General features: G+C 39.3%; 1 protein-coding gene across 3 annotated transcripts in view; it reads left to right on the forward strand.

Moving 5' to 3' along the window:
- NAALADL2 (N-acetylated alpha-linked acidic dipeptidase like 2) overlaps positions 1-19,401 on the forward strand; it is a 972,343-nt gene extending 952,942 nt beyond the window's left edge. For all 3 annotated transcript variants that reach the window (XM_067466051.1, XM_067466050.1, XM_060767493.2), the window contains one exon: positions 18,128-19,401. In XM_067466051.1, the coding sequence (XP_067322152.1) occupies positions 18,128-18,326 (199 nt within the window). In that variant the 3' untranslated portion in view covers positions 18,327-19,401. The remainder of the gene's footprint in view (positions 1-18,127) is intronic.
- Positions 19,402-26,262: the final 6,861 nt, after the last annotated feature.

Raw genomic sequence — 26,262 nt, forward strand, 5'->3', positions numbered from 1 at the left:
TCAGCACTGGCCATACTTTATTTGTACATATTAATTCACTCAAAATACAGTCAAATAATGAAAAAAAGATAATTATTTTTAGCCACCTTAAGCTACTGAGCCTCCAAGACACTTGATGTCCTCTTACTACAACTACTTATCTCAGCCCACAAAGTCTCTGAGTTGATCAAGCTGTAGCTTCTTTGGCTCTCCCTACTGTGCTGCTTTTGTTTGGAACACAAACAAATCTTCATCAACTTCAAAGTCAGTTTCTAGATATACGAAGATTATCCAGAAAGTATGGTTACAAGACATGTGGCTCTCATGGGGAATTTTTGCAGGATATGTAGCAGGAAGCCAGCAGAAGTGAACGAGCAGTGCCAGTCATCAGTAGCTCATTGACTGACATTGTGGTGAAGGTTAGAGATGAACGTCCTCAATCCGTTTCCCTCCAAGTGTGAAGTTTGCACTGTAATATGCTACCTAAATGCTAAGGGCATGAACACTGTTGTGATACATCGAGAAATAATTTCAGTTTATGGAGAGGATATAAGGCCAGGACAATATGCGACCGTAAAGAACCTTCACAGAGCAACTGAAAACAAATGTCGTGGGATGCTGATTGTCTTTCATGACTATGTGTGTCCACACACCGCTCATGCAACACAAGAGTTGTTGACTTCATTTAGTTTGGATGTTTTAAGCCACCCCTCTCAAAGCCCCGTGCTATCATCTGTTCACTAAATTTAGGGAACACCTTAGTCGGAAACACGTTTCCAATGACAATGAGGTGAAAATCAAAGTGACGAACTGGCTGAAAAAGACAGAGGGAAATTTCTATGACAAAGACATGAAAAACCTGTCCCACGAATGACAGCATGTATTGAACTGAATTGTGATTATGTGGAAAAATTAATGTTATACCTGTGCTACAATCTACGTAAGTTTTATTAAAATATACACTTTCTTTGTATTTTTTTAAAAAATCTTGTAACCTTACTTTCCAGATAACCCTCGTTCATATCTAGGATAGGCAAACTTTCCTCTTGCACATTTGAGCAACTCTTTTTTATTTCCAGTCTTTGGCACTTTAAAAAGTTTTACTCACAACTCAATTCCATTCCATTCACAGAATAATCTGTAATGCTTCAAATAACATAGAACATTTAAGAAATATTTAATGGTATATTATTGCCAAACCACAGATTTTTGGCTAAATCCAACATTAGTCTTGCTTAGAATGGGTCCATTTCAATGAATGGAAAGTGTCTATCACAAAAGATTTAAAGGATTTTTATTTTAATGGGGCTACCCTAAGAATCATTTAAATTAGATTTAGCTCTTTAATCCCACATTTGCCTTCAAAATTGTGTATTTTAATATATGTACCCTGCTGAGAACTGCACTAGACTGTACAAAGATTTGTGAAATATGTTTGGAAGCTAATTCTGATCTGCATTTAATAAATGTTTTGGAGCAAAGAAGTTCAGGTCATTCCATTTAGGGAATTGCGAAGTTGAATGTCTTAAGTGTCCTTAAACTAATATGTAATTTAATGTGTCCAAAGTTTAATTCAGTACATCCTAAAGAGCCCTGGAAAAATTCATTGTTCAAATTTACTTGTGTAGTGAAAGCTCAGGAAGTATTGCTACTTCTAACGCCATAGCACTGATGAATCGGATTTAAAAAATGTTGATGTTTTTACATTTCTCGCTGAAATTATCCATTCAACTATTCACAAGACTTTTTGTGTGATGTGTTTCATGGGAAGAAAACCATGGATATATTTAAATTTAGAATACCTAAAAAAATGGAAAAATGTGAACAAATATGCTTTAGCTAATTGGGAAAATATGTACAAAATGCATATATTGGGAAAGTACATAAATACATCTTGTGTTCTTGCAAGTCATTTCTGACTTATTGTGACCATAAACATGACAGGTTTGAAGCAGAGATCCTCTGCTATCCATTAGCACTGCCAGTGACTACATCAGTCAAAAACCTGAATCCACAAAGATGGAATAACTACATAAACAATACGGATGCCCTATATTACCTTCATTGTCCTACAGCAATATATGGCAATGGATGTGATAACCAAAAAGGCACATAGACACATGAAAAAAATTCAAAACATTCAAGAAGTGTGTGTGTGTGTGTGTGTGTGTTTGGCATAGGATTATATATATAATCCCATGCCAAAATTAAGTATAATGCAGCCTAGTCAGAACTGTGAATGAGAGGCTGTGGGAACCCCAACTAAATGTGGGAATAGATATAAAGCCTGCCTACCTGTTGGGATTCAGCCTGTGATTGAACCTTAGCCTGGGCTTGAACCTGTGAATGTGTTTCAGTCTCCTGATGTTTCTGTGTCTGATGTGGGCAATGAGGAGGGAAATCAGTTCCCTGTTGCTTCTGATGTGGGGGATGCTGGGACTGACTCTGAGGTGCAAGATGGAGACACTTTGGTCAATGAGACACTGTCATGCAGACACTGACAAAGAGGTTTCAGTGCAAAGGGCAGATTCTAATGAGAATGTTTCTGTCAGGCCTTGGGAGAAAGGTTTACTCCCAGATTCTAGTTTGGAAAACAGTCTGACACCTGGTAAAGTTAATGAAGAGTCAGATAAGCAGAGTTGGCGGCTGGAGATTAGCCAGAATCGACAAGGGGCCCAATGTTTACGTAGATCCGAAAGAATTCGTCAGTTAAGGTCAAAGACTGGGGGGGAAACGAAACCAATTTTTGGGATGTAAGGTTTGCCTGTAAGAAATCTTGTCAGATCGTTTGGAAACCAAGTTCTTCTGCCATGGAAGTTTTGTTCAAGGGATCTTGTTTCTGTGGAGTTTTTTTTTTTTTTTTTTTGCCTTTTGGATTGTCTTTGCATCCTGCTTGATTCCTTTCTGGATTAATGCTGTCTTGGATTGTATTTATTGTGTGGACATTGCTTTGGGTTACTATCGTTTATGGATTAATACTTTTTGGAACCTTCTGATTTTCTTGCAAACATTTATTTTTTCTGGCTATTTACTAAGCTTCAATAAAGGAAGATTTGATTCTTCACTCTTTGTGTGGTGTGTTTTAAGTCAGAGGGTTTCTTCTAGACCTGGAGTGCAACACTATCTACCAGGGCCGTAGCCAGAAAAAAAATTCGAGAGGGGTTGAAATTTTCGGGGGGGGGGGGGTTCAAAATTTCGCAGTCAACCACCTGTCAACCACCTCCACCAAGTCTGGCCTCCTTAATGAGAGCATTCAACACACACACCCACAACTTGGTTGCTTCACTACATCGGCTATTGCTGCAAGTAATGACAGTGTGAATAAATTGTCAATATTTGCTTGAGTTAGTGCTTACAGTTCTGGAGGGACTCTTAATTTTTTGCATCTCATAGACTTAGCATGGGGATTTGGTTAATTCAGTTAAAATTCATGAGTAAACCAGGTTTTTTTAAAAAATCTGAAACATTTCGGGGGGGGGTTGAACCCCTAACCCACCCCCCCTCACTACAGGCCTGCTATTTACCTATATACATAGAGACACTGCTTTTAATTTTCTAGGCAATGAGTAAGGCAATTCCATCTGACCTTGCAAGCTATTCGGGGTCAGTGCTTAGTCCTTGGAAGGATAGTCAAGGGCAACTAGTGATTTTTCAGATATAGGCAGCAACAAATTATCTCCAAATATTTATTGTCTAAGGCCACTTCTACACAGCCTTATAATCCAGATTATCAGAGCAGATAATACACATTATCTGCTTTGAACTGGGGTCCTTTCCACAAAGCTGTATAAAATTCAACATCTGCTTTGAACTGGGTTATATGGCAGTGTGGACTCAGATAACCCAGTTCAAAACAGATATTGTGTTATTTTCTGCCTTGATATTCTGGCTGTGTGGAAGGGCCCTGAATTATATAAATCTGAACTGCCATATAATCCAGTTCAAAGCAGATAATCTGGATTTTATATAGCAGTGTAGAAAGGGCCTAAGAAAATCCTCTGAAATTTTGGAGATGTTCATAATTCAATAGGTGAGACACAGAAAGAGCCAGAACTTTAGATGACAAATATCATGATAGAAGTTATCAGTCCCTTCAGGGAGGACAGTATATAAATAAAGATGATGATGATGATGATTGAAATGCCTGAATTTGAAGCTTGGAAACCAGGATGTGATGGAGACTGCCAATAGCAGATTAAATGAATGACTACTCAAAACCATGATCTCACAATTCCTTTCTAGTAAACTGTTTCATAGTCATGGGACAACAAGAAGACCCGAACTCCTTCCATATGAAATATGGATTAGGAGTGCTAGATCTATTTTTTGTTGGGGTGGGGGAGATCAAATGCAATAGAGTGTCATAGACCAAAAATGGCTAGAGACTGCCTGCAGCAAAAGCAGAAAAACAATGTGAGAAGACAAATTTGCAATGTCGCTTTAAAACAATGAACCAGCAGTAGTCCTGTTATCCGCTGTCCTCCCACCCATATTGTGTAACACACCTGAATAAAATTCCACAATATCTGATTTTAACTGGAATAATGGCAGTGTGGACTCAGATAACGCAGTTCAAAGCAGTTCAAAGTTCTGCCTTGATGTTCTGGATTATATGGTTGTGTAGAAGGACCCAAAAAGAGAAAGAGCAAAAAGGAAAGGAAAAAAGAGCAGGCGGGAGAAACCATGGCTGCTTCATTTATTGAATTATTAGCAGGATAAAGATAGAATAAATCTCTACAGTAGACTCTGCTTTAATTTTTTAAGATTGTATGCTCTACTGCACTCTCTTTGCTTTGTAAACTGCTTCTATAGGCTTACAGAGTATTTTTATCCAGCTGATGGCTATGACAAGGTACTCATTGATTTCAATGAAGTGAGGTTAGGTTCAAGTGCTTTTGTAGTGTATAATCCCATTAAAATCAATACTATCTTCTCCAGTTTTCTCAGATTGCTTCTTGATAGCTCATGTTATTGAATGTAGTTGCTCTCATCAGGTCTCTGGTCTGAAATGCTGCTGGAGCTAGTTTCTTTCTTCAGAATTGTTTCTCTCTCCAGCATTGCAAAGTTTTAGGATGAAAGGTAAACTTAAGGCAATGTTTTCCTATGGCAAAAAGTGCTTTCTGTTTCATATGGAATGTGGTATCTTGCAAGCCAGCTTCTCACATTTCTGTGTATTTATAATTTTACACAGATGATTTGTATAAATTAGCAATGTCTTATACTTCCATTTCCCATCAGATCTCAGTAGTAAATCAATAAGGATTACCTGTACTTTGAACAAGCTTCAAATGTGGCACTCCTTATCCAAAGAAGTTATTTATTTATTTATTTATTTATTTATTTATTTACTATATTTATATACCACTCCTCTCAGACTGCAGGCAACACAGGGCGGTTTACAGTCAGCGTCAAAGACATAAAATACAATTACAACGGTTAATTTAAATATAAACCCAAATAAAACAATCAGTATCAATAAAAAACATGTATCAGTTTGAGTCCCCTTGTTAAAAACATTATCCAATAGCGTCGTCCAGTCGTTCCATTTTTTTCTCTATATCTGTTATATTGTATGTGCAAACACTTGCTCAAAAAGCCAAGTCTTGACTTTTTTTTTTGAATGTTAAAAGGGAAGAGACCAATCTAATATCCCTAGGGAGGATGTTCCATAGCCAAGGGGCCACCACTGAGAAGGCCCTGTCTCTTGTCCCCGCCAGATGTACTTGTGATGAAGGCGGGATCGAGAGCAGGGCCTCCCCAGGAAAGTCCTGGAGGGTTCATAAGGGGAGATGCATTCAGACAGGTAAGTTGGGCCAGAACCATTTAGGGCTTTATCGAAAGCCAACACTTTGAAGTGTGCCCAGTAGCAGACTGGCAGCCAGTGGAGCTGGCGCAGCAGGGGAGTTGTGTGCTCCGTGAGCACTACTCCTGTCAGCAATCTGGCTGCTGTCCATTGGACCATTTGAAGCTTCCTGACAGTCTTCAAAGGCAACCCCATGTAGAGTGCATTGCAGTAGTCTATACGGGATGTAACCAGAGCATGGACTACCATGGACTGGGCTGGTCCTATCTCATTTATCTGCTACCAAAGAGAAAGTCCTGGTTCATATATATGCCAGTCTAACTTCACAGGGCAATGTTGGATCCAAGAACATTTCCACCCTCTTTCAGAGCAAGAACAACCCCATTTCTGTGATTTACGTGTGATTTACGTGTAATATTGTGTATTATGTTTTTTATGGTTTTAATTGTATACTGTGCACTGTATATTTTGTTGTAAACCGCGTTGAGTCGCCAGTTAGGCTGAGAAACGGTGGTATACAAGGACAGTAAATAAATAAATAAATAAATCCAGAGTAGGCTGTGATCCCATGCTCAGGTTGGTTTTGCTACTGACCAAAAGCAGTTCTATCTTTTTTGGACTGGGTCTGAGTTTATTCACCCATATCCAGTCCTTCATTGTGTTGAGACAATGATCCAAGGCTTCCATAAATGTGTTAACATCATTTAAAATCTCATCCAGCAAGGAGAAAATTATTGAAGTTTCATTCTCAATTGTATCTGAGAATGTTCGTGGAGGCTTAGATTTTCCCTGGGGCTTACCTTCATGAATAAAAAAAATATGGACTCACCTTGAATCTAGGGCTGACAGTCTCCATGATGCACACCAACTTCCAGTAAGTATCCCAGATGTTTTGCTCTTAAACTGATTTTGCCCAGCTTTAGACAAAGTCAGGAGATAAGCCAGAGTTTTCTGGAGACTCCAGAATATTCATGGGATTTACAGCAGTTGGGATCAATCCATTTTGTCTCAGTCTGATGATTCCCCCTTTCCATTTTCTGATAGTTGTAGACTCACTCCCCTATCACTGCTGTCACGCCTCATGGGCCATGGAACTGTCTGGGAGTGCCTAGCCATCACGGCCTCATACACCAATGTCAGAATCAGGTGCCCTGTGCCCACACAAGCAGAAAAAAATGGGGGTTTGTTATACTTCCTTCATGACCACACCCAATTGGGCATCAGCATATGTGTGACTGCTATGGCCAGGCACTTGCAAGGAGCTCAATTTCTGGTTGGAGTGGCAGTAGTTACATGGAGGAAGAGATGAGATCCCAGTGGGACCAATGTAATCTCTGCCTAACTAGACACCATTGCATTGTCACAGCCAGTTCAGCCTCTTTTATTTATTTATTTATTTATTTATTATTTACAGTATTTATATTCTGCCCTTCTCACCCCGCAGGGGACTCAGGGCGGATTACAGTGCACATATACATGGCAAACATTCAATGCCATTTAGACATCAACATATATAGATGGACACAGAGGCTATTTAAAATTCCAGCTTTTTACAGATTCATGGGGGTATGCTTGATTCTAGCCACAGGGGGAGCTGCCACTTCACTGTCTACTTGTGACACTGCATCCTTTAGAGTACTTCCTCATTCTTCTGCACGCTGCTGGAAGGTTTTATGGCACTGTAAATTAGTTAAATTAGCATCCCCACATAAAGCAGTACCTAAATTTCCTACGGGAGTCCCCGGTGGCGCAGTGGGTTAAAGCACTGAGCTGCTGAGCTTGTTGATCGAAAGGTCGCAGGTTCGATCCCGGGGAGCAGCGTGAGCTTCCGCTGTCAGCCCTAGCTTCTGCCAACCTAGCAGTTCGAAAACATGCAAATGTGAGTAGATCAGTAGGTACCGCTCCGGCGGGAAGGTAACGACGCTCCATGCAGTCACGCCGGCCACATGACCTTGGAGGTGTCTACGGACAACGCTGGCTCTTCGGCTTAAAAATGGAGATGAGCACCACACCCCGGAGTCAGACATGACTGGACTTAATGTCAGGGGACTACCTTTACCTTTACCTAAATTTCCTACTTGACAGATGCAACTGTCTTTCAGGCTGCATAGGTCAACAGCAAGCTAGACTATTAATGGTTGGGAGCTTACCCCGACCCGGGTTGTCTTCGAACGCATGACCTCTTGGTCAGTAGTGATTTAATGCTGCTGGCTACTAACTAGCTGTGTCACAGCCCATCCGCCTCATACCTCTAGCCACCATAATGCTCTAAATAGTTCCCAGATTAAGTGACAGGTTTAGATATAGCCCTAGTCAGATGACAAACAAATTTCTGAAGCATATATTATCGGAAATGCTGTGTGAATACCTTTCCTTTCCTTTTACTCTTATTTAATAGCTTAATAATCTTTCCTATTTCTCAGTGTCATCAAATGGAAAGAATACCGACAAGGGCCATTAGCATGAATTTCCTATGGAAACACCATTCTATTTATGCCTTGTGTTATTATTCAAATATATATTTAGCAAAAGGCTGATTATACAGTCTTAATAACCTTGCATTCTGGCACTTGATTTGTTCTATTAGGCAGGGTAAGCTAAGAAGCCAAAGAAAGAGAGAGCATTAATTTAAATATATGAACGTATTAGAATTTGGGACAAATATAGCTATAGTCACGGGCATAGCGCAGTACTTTTGGAAGCCCATGTTTCAGTGTCACATAGCTGTCAATAGAATCCCACAGTAATTTGTAATTTATTGATTTTGTTTATCATTGGTATACAAATGTGTCAGGGAGAGGTCGAGAAGAAAAATTCATTGCTGCAAGCAGCTTTTAAATTGGAATCCCAAACTTAACGTTCAGTGCCATTTAAGCATTTCTCGTCAATGCTGATATCCTTCTACTAATCAGGCCGAACTGTTTGGGGATCTGGTCTTGTTCTGTTTAGCTATTTAAGACCATTGACGGTTCTTTGTAGGACTGATTGACACATTAACTTTGAAAACGTGGGAGCTGCTGCACATGGTTTACTCCATGTTACTACAATATACCATGTTGATAAAAAGCAAGAACCGTATTGTCATTACATTATACTCATTGATTTATTAGGATTTGGGATGGGAGAGAGAGAGCAAGATGTGCATGTCTTAAAATGATAAAGGTTGTTGCTTGGCCCACTCAACATATGTTTAGCTAACAGAGGACAAGAACAGGGTCTATTGATGTAGAGTTGTACATGTGTGATGCCATTTCTTAGCTTGTCTCACCTGCCAAATGCATGGATGTTAAAGTAAGGCCAGTGAGCACAGTACTTCTTTTCTCACTGACCAGAGTGTCAGAACAAACACATAGTTTATTTACACACCGGTATTATGGCATGTACTAAGAGCAGAGTAGAATGAGTTGCATTACGAAAACCTTAGAATCATAGAATCATAGAATCATAGAGTTGGAAGAGACCTCATGGGCCACCCAGTCCAACCTCATGCCAAGAAGCAGGAAAATCACATTCAAAGCACCCCTGACAGATGGCCATCCAGCCTCTGCTTAAAAGCCTCCAAAGAAGAGCCTCCACCACACTACATGGCAGAGTCCCACTGCTGAATAGCTATCACAGTCAGGAAGTCCTTCCTAATGTTCAGTTGAAATCTCCTTACCTGTAGTTTGAAGCCATTGTTCAGCATCCTAGTCTCCAGGGCAGCAGAAAACAAGATTGATCCCTCCTCCCTATGGCTTCCCCTAACATATTTATACACGGCCATCATGTCTCCTCTCAGCCTTCTCTTCTTCAAGTTAAGCATGCCTGGCTCTTTAAGCCGCTCCTCACAGGTCTTGTTCTCCAGACCCTTGATCATTTTAGTCACCCTCCTCTGGACACATTCAAGCTTGTCAACATCTCCTTTCAGTTGCGGTGCTCAGAATTGGACACAGTGTGATTCCAGGTGTGGTCTGACCAAGGCAGAATAGAGGCGTAGCATGACTTCCCTGGATCTAAACACCATACTACTATTAATGCAGGCCAAAACCCCATTGGTCTTTTTAGCTGCCGCATCACAGTGTTGGCTCATGTTTAACTTGTTGTCCAAGAGGACTCCAAGATGGACAACAAGTTAAAAGTGAGCCAAGAATGTTTCCAGAAATGCCTAGTTTTATTACAACCAGGAAATGGATCTTGTGTTTATATTGACCATGCACAGTTATAAAACTTCAACTACATCCTATAAAACCTGGAATTCGTATTTAAATGAATTACTTAGAATTCTCTAATTCACTCCCCTGCAATATAGCACTGGCATAGACCTCTAAGTACCTCCTAGTTTTCAAGAAGGTGGAGACATGTTAATTAAAGTAATAACAGAGCACTATAATTGTATGCTGTGAATACTACTTCCTTCCCATACACTCACATATCCTGGGGTGTATCCACACCACACAATTACATCTAATTTGAACATGTGATTTACACCGACCCTAATTTTAAAAAGTGATTATATTTCACCTGTATCTCACTTACTAATCTCTATAAGACCACTATGCTCAAACCATAATTACTTAAACTTGATGAAGCCCTACTAGGTGATCCACTCAACCGTGTCTCTTTTAAAGGAGATAGCCAAATAAATAGCTGGTCAGGATAATTAAATCTCTTATAATTAGTCTATTATGGTTACTTATAGTTATGAATATATACTTGTAGCTTGATGAGATAGGGATCATGATGTACATAATGCCATAGTCTGAGTGAGCAATTGGCTTCCCAGAACCTCACATATTGGTATGTTGATGGATAACTTCCATACTGGGGAAATTTCCATTTCCATATAAACTCCCTGGACAGCTCTAGGTTCTAAAACTGCACATAGAGCATTTATGAATAAGTCATCTCACAAAGTAATACGTTGCCCAACCAGTGAAAGAAATGGTGCATTATTTCAAGGATTAGACTCAACATACAAAGGGCAGCCAAACCTACTTAATGTGCCATTCTGTCTGTTTATATCTATGTTGAAGGCATATGTTGATTTATAGTAAACCCCAAAATTTCAAAGAAGTGGGGTTATGGGGTGGGGAAAGAAAAGCTCAGAGGTGATTTGCCATTTCCTTCATTTCAGCTATAGCCTACAGCATCTAGTATTCATTCCACCATTAGCAATCCCTCTGTTTAACTTCCAAGATTAGACAGGAAATGGTACCTTCACAGTATTAGGCCTCTAGCTATCACTTATGTATTCTAGCTACTAAGGGCAAGGAGAGGTGCTGGTAGATTTTTCAACCTATTGTGTCAAAATAAATCACTTATTCTTTGTTACTGTGTACATTTTCTAGGGCTAGGAGGCATACTTTTTCACTTCAGAGGGTGAAATGTCTTGGCTCCAGGCTTGGGGTCTGAAACCTCTTTATATCTGTGCTATTCCTTTCAGCAGGTAAAGTGCCAAGAGAGCTTCAGCGGGATCTGATATCACCTTAGCTGTATGACTGGTTCTCCATTTGATCATATTGCCCTGCTTGATTTCTGGACTACATGTACCACACTGAATATTCATTGCTTCTTTCTAGTTTTCAGGCATAGTTTTTCTGTGCCCTACAGCACCTTGTACAGTAGTTCCCCTTCAGAGTGTGACAGCACAATGATGCTGTAGTGGGAGATTTAGTAAAAAAAAAAAAAAGAATCTCCAAATGTGCTCTGGCTCAAATCCTGGATGGGTGTTGTATGTTAGCCTGCTCAGTCTGTGATTTTGTCTAACGTTCATGATGGGAATGATGTTCCTGATGGTGGGACTGGGTCTGTTGGAAATGGGGATGAGAGATTTCCTGGGCCTGAGTTAAGCCCAGATGAGATGCCCAAGCTGTCTCAGGAAAATTCACAAGGTCACATTCCTGGGAGAGGCCCTTCACAGTCTTTCTCAGAGCTGCTGTCTGAAGATGATTTGTCAGAAGTTAATGAGAGTCAAGTTAATGAGAGTGTAGATATAAGGAAAGGCTTTTGTAAACAGAGACTGAGTGCTCAGGAGTAAAGATCAGTCCATTTACAGGAAAGAGAGAGATAAGAAACCTTTATCTAGTGGTAAAGCCAAATAAAATGCTTTCCTTTTGGGTTTTGGGATCTGGAAAAACCTTATATTGATTCATGGGAAAGAGTTGCCTCAGTTGGGTCAATGTTGGAATTTCATGACTGTCTTGCTTTCAAGTGTTCTTAATTTCATGTACCAAATTTTTGCCAAGCTCTTGATTTGTGTATTGGATTTTTCATCTCGCCTTGTTTCATGGATTGTTGTTCCAATTAATCTTATTTTCCCTTGAAGCTCATGGATTTTGTTTTGGGAACTTTACTGTTTTTGCTAATTTTACTGCCTTACCTACATGTATTCTTCAATAAACTACTTGCTGATTTTACCAAGCTGGTGTGGTGTTTAAAGTCAGAGGTGTTCCTGCTCTGGTGTATGATAATGGGTTACTTTATTGGACAAAAAAATCCAGACTCTCACCCCCTCCAGACAATTGCAGTGGCTAGGTTGACTGGGAGATTCCAGAAGCTGCAATCCTCCAAATTAACTTTTCTGACTTTGCTTTTCAACTATTTGTGAATCCAGTGCCTCTTTCTTACTACTCTCATTTCAAGCAGCAAATCCATGTCACTCTACCATTCACTTCTGCTTGGGCTTAACCTCTGAAATAGTTCAATACAATTACTCCCAAAACAAAATTAGTTTTTACATTATGGAATATTACAGTGTAGGACATTTGCAAAGGCACAGCATTATCTCGTTTGATTTATTTAAGGCACGATGTAATACAGGTTACTTTCAGGCTGGTATAGGTCCGACTCCATCCCCATTTCAGCTAATGAAGAACAATGTTTGAATAGAAAGCCATTATTTCTAACACCAATGACCACATTTCTCAGTCACAGAATTGGCCCATAAAGGCTCCACCACCCTTCTTCCTTTAATAAAATTCCTTTTGTATGTTCCTTTTGCCTTAGTTTATTAAGGCTGATTTGTCAGTTCTGTGAAAAGGTTTTTATCTCCTTCAGAATTGCTGTCTGGTGTTATTAATTACTTTTCCCAGTTTGGTGCTGTACTTTTCAGGTTGCTATGGTGTGTCACTGAAATGGACCCATTAAGGATGAGTGATGTGTGTAGTAATTTCATTAGTGCCATCAATAATGCATTGCACTTTCCTTTTAAGAATCTTTTTGTGCGGGTTGCAGTGTCTCTGTGTATTATATTTACGTGATCAAAATAGTTAAGGTTGAAGTGAGGTATTATAAAATGATTAGACGAGAGGATTGTATTGATGCCGCTTTAATCACAGAAATATTAAGCCACTGTTGTGATTTCTTTGAGTGTGAGCACCATTTTGGTGGCTGGAGCACCTACTTTTCAACTATGCAAAAATTAATATTTATGGATTGAAATAGTACTGTTCCCTGCACAAAACAACCATGTGCACGGAATAAGTTGTAAATTGTAAAGATTTTTGTCAATACAAAATTCTTCTTTATTGGGGTTTCTTGATGCTCAAAAGGGTTTTCTGAATATCCCTAATTGTCACACCTCTTTTTTCCATCCCTAATTGTCACGGCTCAAAGTTTGTTGAAATTTTTAGCATTTTCCTGCTACAGGGCTTAAGTCTGTTTCTGAATGACAACACTAGAGCCTTCTAGCAGACGATTCAAAGTGTCTCAACAGACTACAAATTCTAGGATTCCATAGGATGGAATCATAGTCATTGGTAATATTCAATTGTTGTAACTATGTAATATAATGTAATTAGATGTACTTATTATTTATTACAAGACATCAAAAAGTTGAAGAATGTTACTTTAGTAAAACAGGAGCTTATTCTAGCTGGAATGGTCATTAACACTGCATTTCAGTTGCAAAATATTCACACTGGTATCTGTGTGGCTATTGTCACCAAAAGAAATGTCAGGTCAGGCTTGGCCTTACAATTTTGCTGGATGAGATGATTTCCTCAGGCAGCAGTTATTAATGGAGACAGGTGAAGCAGGGAAGTATTAGATATCTGTCTGGGTCAAATGTTCTCTACTTCTTCAACTAAGCAGCTAGTCCTCAAACATAGGAGATATTTCAGGGCTCTTCCAGACAGGCCCTATATCCCAGGATCTGATCCCAGTTTTTCTGCATTAAACTGGATTATGTGAGTCCCCGTTGCCAGATAATCTGGGATAAACAGCTGTGTAGAAGGGGACCTGCCTGGGACCCCTTCTACACAGCTGAATAAAATCTTACATTTTCTGTTTTGAACTGGAATATATGGCAGCGTAGACTCAGATAACCCAGTTCAAAGCATATATTGTGGGATTTTCTTCCTTGATATTCTGGGTTATATGGTTGTTTGGAAGGGTCCTGGAAGGGCCCTCAATATAAGATTCTCCACTCTACTTGGCTTTTGGTCATGGAAAAACAGATAGGGCAACAAATTGTGCCCCAGGATGCTACTTGTCTTAGTCTGACATAGATCAGACTTTACATTGCTGTTCTGTATATTCTACAATGCCTTGCTACAATGATGTATTTGTTTTGTATCTGACCACAGTTAAGAAGCAACGGAAATGTTTAAATATCCTGTTATGATGACTCTTTGGGCTCTTTATACATGGAAGGCTATAAAGGAAAACATTTTCTAAGTTGCCATTTATCCCATCTCTTTCTTTCTTTCTTTCTTTTTTAGCCAATCCCTTTCTTTGAATAGTAATTAGATGGCGCTCAGATAGTAATCTGCAGAAAATACACTCTGGTAGTCTTTTGGGTGACTATCGCTGGCAGTTTTATTACTAATTTGGAGTTGCCACTGGGCCTGTCATGTAATTAAGTTACTAATGGAGTGCCTTGGCTGAGCGGCTTTCTTTTGTTCTTTTCTCTCCTTCCCCCATGCAGTCGTTTTATGAAATCTTTTGTAGGCATTTGAGGATAAAGCCCTGCCTGTAATCACTCATTGACCATGGGTTTTAAAAAAGTATTTCTCAACATCGCACCACTTTGGTTTGCAATCAAAGGTGCCCCTGGGTAGAGATTTATGATATTTACATACTGCTCTAATTAGGATAATGACTATACCTACTTTAAGATAACATTTATTACCTGCTCTAACAGACCCACCAAAGCCTAAAGGAAACCCACTGTGTAGAGCTGTTATATTTGTAATAAATATACTTAGAAGTTTGATCCTGCTTTGCTAGAAGAAATGGTTTGATTTGATGAAGAATGGGGTGACTTTACATATAAACTCAAAAATGGATCTGCATGTGACGTGTTTTCATATGGACCTGTGCAGTACAGATCCAGTGTGTGTGCTGTATTTCATCACATGATAATCACCACTGCTTAATAGTCACACCCCCATTTTTGGGGTCCCAAAATCAGAATGTTTGATTTCATCACATAATAGTCATAGATTTGATCATTGCTGCAATGTACTGCTTTGCCAGCCTGCCCTCCATTCCCTTCAGGCACGGAGCTTCCTTCACCCATTCAATCACTTGCTTACTCACTTGCTCACTCAATTGCCTACCTACCTGGCTACTTGACTGTCACTCGGGCAAGACATGTCCTGCTGCTAAGTCCAAAAGCATGGTTGGGGGGCAGGCGGGTAGGTGAGCAAGTGAGTGAGTGAAAGAAGCACCATGCCAGAAAGAGGGCAGGTGGATGGTCAGACAGACAAAGCTGTTGTTTACCCTAGACCTTTTGGATCACATAATAAAATAAGAACACACCCCTTTTTCCATTAAAAAGAGGAATAAAAAGTGTGGATATTATGCAATGAAATACAGTATTGAGATAATAACCAAAGGAAATTGTACTACATAATTATAGTGTTCTGGTTCTATTTTAACTGCCAGGGTTCATTACTATGGAATTTGGGGATTTGGAAGTTTTGAGAGGGTTATTTCAATTCTCAGGTAAGTTCTATTGCCTCACCAGACTCCTGTATTCACTAGAATGTTGCCTAAGGAAGTAGAGTGGACTATAGTAGTGTAGATGAGTAATCAAGCCCTGATCAATACCTGATGCATACGACATAGCCAAGTGAGACAACAAAATGAGAAAGCTTGAAGTGGCTTTCCAAATGAAGAAGCAAATACACAGTGCAGCCAGCCAAACAAAGCCCTTGTATTCTCTATTCCAAGATCAAACACCAGTGTCTTTTTTGTTTATTTATTTATTTATTTATTTATTTATTTATTTTATTCATATTCTACTTTTCCCCTAAGTGGAAATTAAAGTGGCTTACAATAGAAATTAAAACAGAACATCCAAAACTGTATGGCATGCAAACCATGGATCCACTTAAATTACTACTTTGAAGACATTAGCAATTAAAGCAATTAAAGATGTAAAATGCACATTACATACTCAGAAAAGTTCACCTAAGTCTTTATCCTTCTACCCTGATCATTTATAATTGAAGTCTTGTTTGAACAGGAAGGTCTTTGACTGCCAAGTGAAGAAAAAACAGTATAGTGAAATTAGGATGTGGAACAATGGCTTCAAACTACTGGAAATTCCACCTGCATATGAGGAAGAATTTCCTAACTGTGAGAGCTGTTCAGCAGTGGAACTCTCTGCCTCAAAGTGTGGTGGAGGCTCCTTCTTTGGAGGCTTTATAGAGAAGCCGGATGGCCATCTGTCGGGGGTGCTTTGAATGCGATTCTTTTGCTTCTTGGCAGGGGGTTGGACTTGGATGACCCACGAGGTCTCTTCTATGATTCTATAATTCTATGATTCTAGATTGGGCCTTCCTTGGAAGATAGATTCAATGTCTAGGAGCAGCTACCAAGAAGGCTCTTATCTAAGTTATCAAATAAATAGCTGAGCCAGAAAAGTTTTGGCATAGGGAAAAATCATTCCCTCAAAGATAGTAAGACTCATATAGGAAACATCTGTTTTCAGATACATAGCAACCAGCAATGTGAAAAGAATGATAAATGCATCTATATTGTAGAATTAATACAGTTTGATACCACCTTAACTGTTCTTAGCACACAACTGATGTTAAATGTTTTGCATTGGCTGAACTAACGGGATAGTTATTTTTTCACTTCTTGGTCATAGCCTCCCTATTATGGAACTGCCTTTTACTTCGTACATGTTTAGCCTCCTTGGTACAACACAGTCTTTCCTTAAGAATAAAAATGGCTCATGTTAATCATAACAATTTTATTTTCCATTGATACATCTACTTGGTGTGCCAAATTGTATTTTGCAACATCCCTCTTTAAAGAAATGGTTGACTTTATCGATAGATTTTGAATAAATCATAAATGAATCACCAACCCAAAGTTAAAAAGAGAGAAATGCAGAAAGTGTTGCAAAAAAGCAAAAAAAGCAAAAAGAGAAAGAAAGAAAGAAAGAAAGAAAGAAAGAAAGAAAGAAAGAAAAGAAAAAGAAAAGAGGATGTCAGGCAGTTTAGTATTGTGTTCAAACTGCAAGCAGATGAATGGAGGATAGGAGTGGATAACTGATTGCAAGTCTTTGAAGACAAGAGATTGTTCAGGGATTTGTATGGGAAGGCCGGTGAAGAATATAGACAGTACAGTAGAGTATGAAATGGAAACATTCTCATCTAGTTCAGTGAGAAGCTCCATGCTAGAAAAAAACTGGTATTGTGCAATGGAATGAAATACATGTAAAAAGAAGCAAACCAATTAGTCTCAAATGCTTCATGGACTAGAGGAGGGAAACTCCTCTGCAGCATATCAAGGATGAGTCACTGTGTGAGTTATCACTGCAATATCCTACTGTACACCAAATTGTAATCCAATCTTTCTGAAAGTCATCCCCTTTTGATATTTACATATCTTATATCGTTGTTTGCTGTCCCAACCATGTAATGCCAGTTTTCCTGACATGACAATAAGTAATACTCAGGACATTCCTTGGAGCATTGCCGTATGGTGCCAATAAGTTATCCATTAATGCTAAATGGGAAAGAGACAGCACAGTGAAGGGTAAAGGCTACAGAGCATGGGATTGGGCCGCTATTTTTTTCTGAATGAGAAAATGTTAGCAGCTGTGCGGGATGTCACATAACTGTGCTTGTGATATATATTTCATCTTGATTGACGATGTTTCCTTTGATAAGATTTGTAGATAGACGCTCCTGGAGCGATGAAGGGGCACACTTCTGGGAAAGCAGACAAAATATACACATTCAGCTTGTGAGCTTGCCGGGGGTTAATGTTATAGTAGGTAATGTGTATCATTTGTAAAACATGGCTGCCACCTGGGGGTATCATCGATGATTTCAGATGATTTTCAGATACCTGTTTCCATCTTTTTGAGTCAAGCATTTACCATTTCTCATTGTTCTCTTTTAGAAACATTCTTTACAGACTGGATGAAAGGACGCACCAATTTTCAGTACTGCTGGAGGCGGTGGAACACTGCAAGCTACATCAGTCAAATGAGTCTCTTCAAGCAGCCTTGTCAAAAGTGCTCAACACCTTAAATTCAGCTCAGGTTTCTTTCAAAGCAGGACTCGAAGTCTTTGAGGCTGCCTTGGTGGGAAATAAATGATGAAATGCTGTCTCCTGCACATTTACGTACACATGTATGTGTACACAGCACACCCAAATACTATCGAGAACTTTGTTTACGTTTTGCAAAGGAAATTTTTGAGTTGGACCAAAAAAATCTGCAAAGTTGTGATCTTTCTTTTGTTTTTAACTTTTTGGGAGGGAAGGAGGAAGAGTTCCTGTTTCAAGGCACCACATTGTACACTTAAATATAAAACAGCCTTTTGTGCTGTTGACAGTTTATCTATTTCTGAATGTGTGAGAGGGAGAAAGTCTTACCATTTGATGGATTTTGTTGTATTTTTTATTTACCAGCCTTGTTTAAATATGCCCTCAAAAATAGTTTTTAACATGAGTCATCTGATAAAGATTAGCATCTTAAAATGTAGCCAGTACCTGCATTTTTATGCTAAACTCAAACCCCTCCATTGTTCTACCGTTTGATATGAAGAACAAGCGGTAACCTACTATCCATCTATGCACAAAAGCCAACTAGACATGAAGCTGAATCTTTGTTCATCATGGGTGATGGGACAGTGTCTTCTTTTACACCTGAAGACAGCAATATATCTCAAGGACCACAAAATACTGAATGACACACATGCTGATGCCATCACCCATGATCTGGTACCTGGAGGTAACTCCATAAGGGCTGGTCCTACACACAGAGGTGGACTACACCACCTTCGATAGCTCATTTGGTTTCAAGGCACAAAAGGAAGATGTATCATAGCCTGTCTCTTTCCATTTCCACCACCCCACTTATTTGCTTGCATGGAATTCTACGTACCAAGCTGTGTGAAATATTTGTCAACTATAACAACAAGGAGGGTACCTCAATACAAGACTGATACATATTGTATCCAAGTTGGTTTCCAAAATTGCCCTTATTGCACTAGAATTACATATGTCCAGTTGTATTTTGATTTACCCTACATCCCACCCCCTACCTGCTACCCTTTGAAATAGAGGATATAATTATAAATCTGAACAAATGATCATCAAAGCTTTTTCTGCTTCTGACATGATTTACCATGTGGCATTACAGGTGATTTAACAATAAAAATAATCCAAAACTGTCTTGTCCATGTAAGACTAATGAATCCAGGTTATGATATTTTTGAAAACAAGGAGGGCTCTCTTTAGTTACCATAGTACTATTTTTTAAAGTTTCTATGGATACAGTAAAACTCCAACCATAAGTATGTTCTAGTTTCACTGACAACTGCTTTATATTATTGGTACATGGTTGCTATGTCTCCTGTGGATATCCAAGATTAGTCAGAGTCTGAAAATGGTGTTGCTTGCATTGTATTCATTGGAGGAAGAAATACTCAAGTAGCATAGCAGTCATGATCTTTTACTTGTAGAGATATACATCAGTTAATGGTGATATATTCCTGGGATTAACTCCATTAACAAAAAATGGGTGCATCTACACTGTAGAATGAATGCAGATTGACACCACTGTTAACTGCCATGGGATCATGGGAGTTGCAGGTTTTTTTTATGTCAGGAGTTGTAGTTTTATAAGGTCTTTATCCTTCTCTGCCAAAGAATGCTGATGCCTTACCAAACTGCAATATTCTACACCACTGATCCATTCTTTTCATATATGTTCAATACATAATTCTGGAAGCAGCTGTTTTCATAGTCTTTTGTATGTAAGCAGATACAGTTACAGTAGGATCATCTAGAACAGAATCCCATTATTTCCCAGATCAGACTCTATTGTTGTTTACTGCAGACACACTGCCACAATCCAACAATGAAAGTGTCTTTCTCCAGTCATTTAAGTTCTCAATGGTAGTGCTGAAAAATGGGAAACTTCTAGATAAGGCAAAGTAAGGAAAAGTGAAAAATGAGAAGGCTCCCATACAAAGACTTTATAAAAAGGAGCTTCAGTATCAGATGTGTTATTAACTGAGCAATGCCTGTATTAATACACAATGGGCATACTGCACCTGTCCTGACATGTAAAAAATGAAATAAGTTATTTCGCTCCTTATCTATATTATAACCTCTGCCTACTACTAAAATAACAATATGAGTAGAATGCAAATTATTGCTTTGGGGGTGCAAAATACTGCTATTTTGTGCAAGAGACTGAAATTAGACTTATTTCTATATGCCATCCCAGGAAAAAATGAAGTGCTAGGCATAATGTACCCAGAGTAATATAACACTCTCAGCATTATAATCAGGATACTTATCAAATCAATTTGGAGCAAGAGATGCAATCCCTGAATCATTTTTTTGAAGAAAGCAATTAGTAGAATCATAGAATCACAAGATGCTTCTAGACAGCCCTAAAACCCTGACCACTTTGGTACTTCTTGTCCCCCCTCAAATCCCAGGATTTCCAAGGGGTGGGGTGGCTACATGTGATCCTAATTGAAATCAGGGTAGCTGCCCATCTGCTCCCTAAAACTTACTAAAAAGGTCCCTGGCTATGGTAAATTATTTTGTCCCATCCTTCTGGTGCAAGAAAATGAAGCCTTATGAGATGGAAGGGGTGAGGAGGAAAATCCCTCCTTGCCTCCACATCTCCTTGCACATCATTTTCTCTTGACTGGAGAATGCAAAAATAATTTATGGTGGCCAGGGACATTTTAGTTACTTTTAGGGGGAAATGGGGCGCTGGGTGGAGGAGGTGGACATCGATCTCCAGGAGCCCAAAAGGGCAGTGGAGATGGCAGTGGAGACAGACCTCCGAATCACAGGACGTGACTCCGGAAATCGGTCCTCATAGACCCAATACCTTATTAGACTTGGGCCTTTAAGTTTGGTCTTAATTAATTTAGAAAAAACCAATGAAATCTTGGTTTGTTCCAAATTAATTCATTTTTACCACCTCCGGTAAAAATTGTGAAAGGTCCTGAATTTTGGGACTGTCTGGATGGGCACACTGAGTTGGAAAAGACCACACCAACCATCTAGTCAACCCCACACCATGCAGGAAAAACACAGGTAGCCATTTATTCCTGACAGATGGCCATCCAGCCTCCAAAGGGAGCCTAGACCACACTTCAAGGCAGATAAACTTCCACTATTGAACAGCTCTTACAGCCAGGAAGTTCTTCCTAATTTTAAGGTGGGATCTGCTCTCCTGTACTGTAATGTTAGCAGTGGTTTCCCACTGCGAGAAAATAATTGAAAACTATACTGTTTTGGAAGACAAATTGCAGCTCAAGACCTCTTCTGCGTGAAATTTGCATGTGGGATTTTTATGAAGGAAAAGCTTGTTCCTGTACAAAAAAAAAATAAATCTGTTTTCTGCACAAAACAACCATGCATGAATTTTGCATATAATGATCCCCAAACTGTGAAATTCTTCTCAATTCAATCTTATCATAGTTTCTGAACTTTCTACAGACATATTTTTGACCTTTTCCTGAATATTGAATTAGGTGCATGTGACCAAAACTGGCATTGTTATGGTGATTATTGATAAGTGATTCTGAGTTTCCAAATCAGGAATTATGGGGACTACTTTCTCGTGAAGGACAAAAATTTTGCAATTGCATGGGAGAGCGCTGTTTGCAATGTATGTGTCAGCTCCATGTTAAATGTGTGAATTGCCTGCACTTCTAAACCTTAACCTTAATGCTCCTGTTAATCCCTAGAAGAGTAAATCCATTGCATTAATTGGATTTATCTAAATCAGGCATGAGCATTAAACCCTTCTTGGCCCCTCCAGAATTCCTTCACAACCACAATCTTTTTCCAGAGTGATTTTAAGCAATGATTTGCCCCAGACTTGGTCAAAACCACTTGAATTGCCTGAAAATGCACTGGTTTGCTTCCCCTAATAACCTTCAATACTCTTAAATCCCCTTCCTCAAGCAAAAAAATGAGAGAAAAACTACCTCCTATTTGAGCAAAGTGGCAAGTAGAAGTGATGGCATGTGTCCCACTGGGCAGGTGCAGGAGAGAAATAGACCTAACCTTCTGCACAGTTGTCCAGCCCTGCACTATATGCTGATTTATCAATCAACAATCAATTCAATGGATCTGCATTAGTTAAGAAAAACCAAAAGGATTCATGCCTTTTGTTTAACAATCAGTCTGTATGTTACATCCACCATAAAACAATTTGGCCTTTCAGAAGGCTTTCCCTCAATAAACAAAGGAAACTATAGAGAAAAAAAATACAAAGAAGATGATCAAGAGAAATAACTGGAAATAACAAGAGGGAAAAGTCAGCCATCTGCATCACCTTTCCTGTCTTCAATGAAAATTCCTTCACAACACTGAACCATTAGACCCTGTTTTTCATGTGGTGAACTGAATGTGTAGTGAGGCCCTGGGGGTTACAAAAGACTCTCTGCTTATGATATTTGTTGGTCTCTGGTGGTTATGATCATACCTAGGTGAAGTTCCCCATTAGAATAAGAAGTAAACAAAACAGAAGGAGCCATTGGAAGGGAATATTACCATCATCCAGAGGCCAGTGACATGGGTCTTTTCTGAAGCATGGATGTTTCTGAAGTAAGTTTCCACAGATCATTTTTAATCCTTTGCGAAAGGTCAGTGTGAGCTACATTCCAGTATTGATTGTTACCGTCAAGTGCTTATAAGGTCACTGTGAGTTTTGCTGAGATTGATAACAGGACAAGGTCCCAAATAATGGCAACCTTCTTTATTTAATACAGAAGAGTGGCTGATAATTGGATTTGCTGCTAGGTCAAATGTAAAGGCCAGTATTTAAGTATGAGTCTAGTGCACCCCTCTTGTCCTCATCTATGAAGCTCTACAACTTAAACACATCCAGGGTATTCAGCGGGATCATCTATTTGTCTCTCCCTCACAGCAAAAAGTTCCATTAAGAAACAAAAAGAAGCAAGTCTAGACATCTTGTGATTGATTTCCTATTTCTTCCTTTGTTATTCTCTCTGTGTGAAGGTGTATTGAGAAGTAAGAGGGTATGTGTGTGTGTACCAATATAATTCAGGGGAACTAGTAGCCTCTGTTAGTGTTATGATATATATATATATATATATATATATATATATATATATATCCAGTACTCGTGGATTGTTAGCCATCTTGAGTCCCCACAGGAGAAAGGCAGAGTATAAATAAATAAATAAATAAATAATATCAGAAGGCAGGGGGTTTCTGCAAGTGAAACAAGTGGTAGAAGAAGAGAAACATGAACTGGCAGATTATGTGAAAGACTGTCAAGAATCAACATTGATGGAAGTCAATAGCAGAAAACTGTTTAAAGAGCAAACAACAAAGAGTGAATACCATAAAAATACAAAGAAGAGCAGAAGAGAAAACTAGAAAAAAGAAGTTTCTCCATGGAGAGTTCCTGTGGAAAATTGAGAGCAAAATTGATAAGGGAAAAACATGTGTGTGGCTCACAAAAGGAACTTTGAAAAAGAAGACTGAGGGCCTGATTCTTGCAGCCCAAAAATGAGCAATTAGATCAAATGCCATCAAAGCCAGGATTGAAAAGTTGACTACAGATTCCAAGTGTAGACTCTACAAGGAGGCAGACAAAATGACGGATTGCACACTCAGCTGCTGCAAGAAGATTGTGCAGATGGACTACAAGCAGAGGCATATTACCGTTGCTCAAATGATCCATTGGAACTTGTGCCACAAATACCATCTGCTTGTGACAAAGAACTGGTGGGATCACAAGCCTGAAAAAGTTACAGAAAATGAACAAGTCAAGCTACTCTGGGACTTCCAAATTCAGACTGACAGTTATGGAGCACAATACTCCTGACCTCATAGTCGTGGAAGAAAACACAGTTTGGACCATGTACGTTGCAATACCGGGCAAAAGCAGAATTGATGAGAAACAAGTGGAAAAGCTGACACGACATGAAGATTTAAAGAATGAACTCCAAAGACTCTGGCACAAGTCAGTCAAGGTGGTCTCAGTGGTGATTGGCACACTGGGTGCAGGGCCTAAAGACTCTGGCCTGCACTTAAAAACAACCGAGACTGAAAAAATTACCATCTGTCAGCTGCAAAAGGCCACCCTACTCGGATCTGCACGTATTATTCGCTGATACATCACAAAGTCCTAGACACTTGGGAAGTGTCAGACATGTGATCCAATACAACAGCAAGCATAATGATCTTGTTTGCTGTTGACTAATCTGGTTGTGTATCAAATAATAATAATAATAATAATAATAATAATAATAATAATACGAATAATAATAGCAGCCTTTACATTTGGCAGAATGAAACAATGATCCCAAGAAAAAAATGACAGGGAACAATAGTGACAACCTCCCAACTGTTCCACCTAAATGCTTTGGTTGTTCCCCTTTTTTGGAGGACAGCGTTGTTTACTACACAACTAAAAATAGCCTGCAATCTTAAGTGTACTTTGGGAAGGCTATCCCATTAAAAACCTAACTGCAACTCCAATTGTTTTCTTATATGAAATGGGCTGAGATGCCATCTTACATTTTGACTTTTCTTTAGCCATTCAGCATAATCCTAACCCTGAATAATCAAAAATTCCATTGATTTTAATGACATTTTTCTCCAAATAAATATGCTAATAACTGCATCCATTGATATGGATTACCCTCTCAGGGCTCCGAGCAGCGTCAATAAAGCAGGGTGCTAGCGAATCATAACATGTGATGTCATTTGAATTAATGTTTGTATTGACCAGTTAAAAATTAAATTTTCTTTTTAAAGTTATAATTCACCGGGATCCAGGTTCCTGAGCATTCTTTGCTACTCTATCATAAGTCAAATGCCAGTATCCAGAATAACAAATACATTGTTGAATAATCCCACAGCTGGAAAACTTTATGGCTTATATATTTGTGTGTTTAAGGTGGGTGAAAATGAAATGATAATGAATAAGCTAACATGATTTTATTAGTGCATATTTTAGTGGGCCCATAAAGAATATAAAATACAATCAAGTCAGACAAGTAATAAGTATACGGGGGAGCTGGGATTTGGGTACTAAGTTCACGATAGGCTGTAAATTGCTTTTAACAACTTGGGGAAAAAACATAAAATGTAGAATGTGTTTGAGATTGAGACAGAGAGTTTAAGAGAGAGAGAACTAAGCATGTGCAGATACTGTTACACACAAAAAATGTATAATGCCCTTATTTCTTCAGAAAAATGGACCAGTTGAGTATGCATATTAAGTTTATGTATATTAATTACCCATAAGTAAATTCAAACTTCCTATTACAGGGAAAACCAACTGATCCCTAATCCATCTAAAACACAGACATGTGCCTTTCACCTTAAGAACAGACAAGCATCCCGAGCTCTGAGGATTACCTGGGAAGGAATCCCACTGGATCATTGCAGTGCACCCAAATACCTGGGAGTCACTCTGGACTGTGCTCTGACCTACAAGAAGCACTGCCTGAACCTCAAACAAAAAGTGGGTGCTAGAAACAATATCATACAAAAGCTGACTGGCACAACCTGGGGATCAAAACCAGATACAGTGAAGACATCTGCCCTTGCACTGTGCTACTCTGCTGCTGAGTGCGCATGCCCAGTGTGGAACACATCTCACCACACTAAAACAGTGGATGTGGCTCTTAATGAGACATGCCACATTATAACAGGGTGTCTGCGCCCTACACCACTGGAGAAATTACACTGCTTAGCCGGTATTGCACCACCTGACATCCGCTGGGAAGTTGCAGCCAATAGTGAAAGGACCAAGGCAGAGACATCTCCAGCTCATCCCCTGTTTGCGTATCAGCCAGCACGTCAACGACTTAAATCAAGAAATAGTTTTCTTAGATCTACAGAGACACTCGCTGGAACACCTCAGCAAGCGAGAGTTCAAAAGTGGCAGGCTCATACCCAGCACCTCAATCCGTGGGTGATACCAGATGAGAGACTCCCCCCTAGGCACACAGAAGACTGGGCGACTTGGAAGGCGCTGAACAGACTGCGCTCTGGCACCACGAGATGCAGAG

Source organism: Anolis sagrei, chromosome 3 (genome assembly GCF_037176765.1).
Source record: "Anolis sagrei isolate rAnoSag1 chromosome 3, rAnoSag1.mat, whole genome shotgun sequence".
In the NCBI taxonomy this organism is placed as follows: Eukaryota; Metazoa; Chordata; class Lepidosauria; order Squamata; family Dactyloidae; genus Anolis; species Anolis sagrei.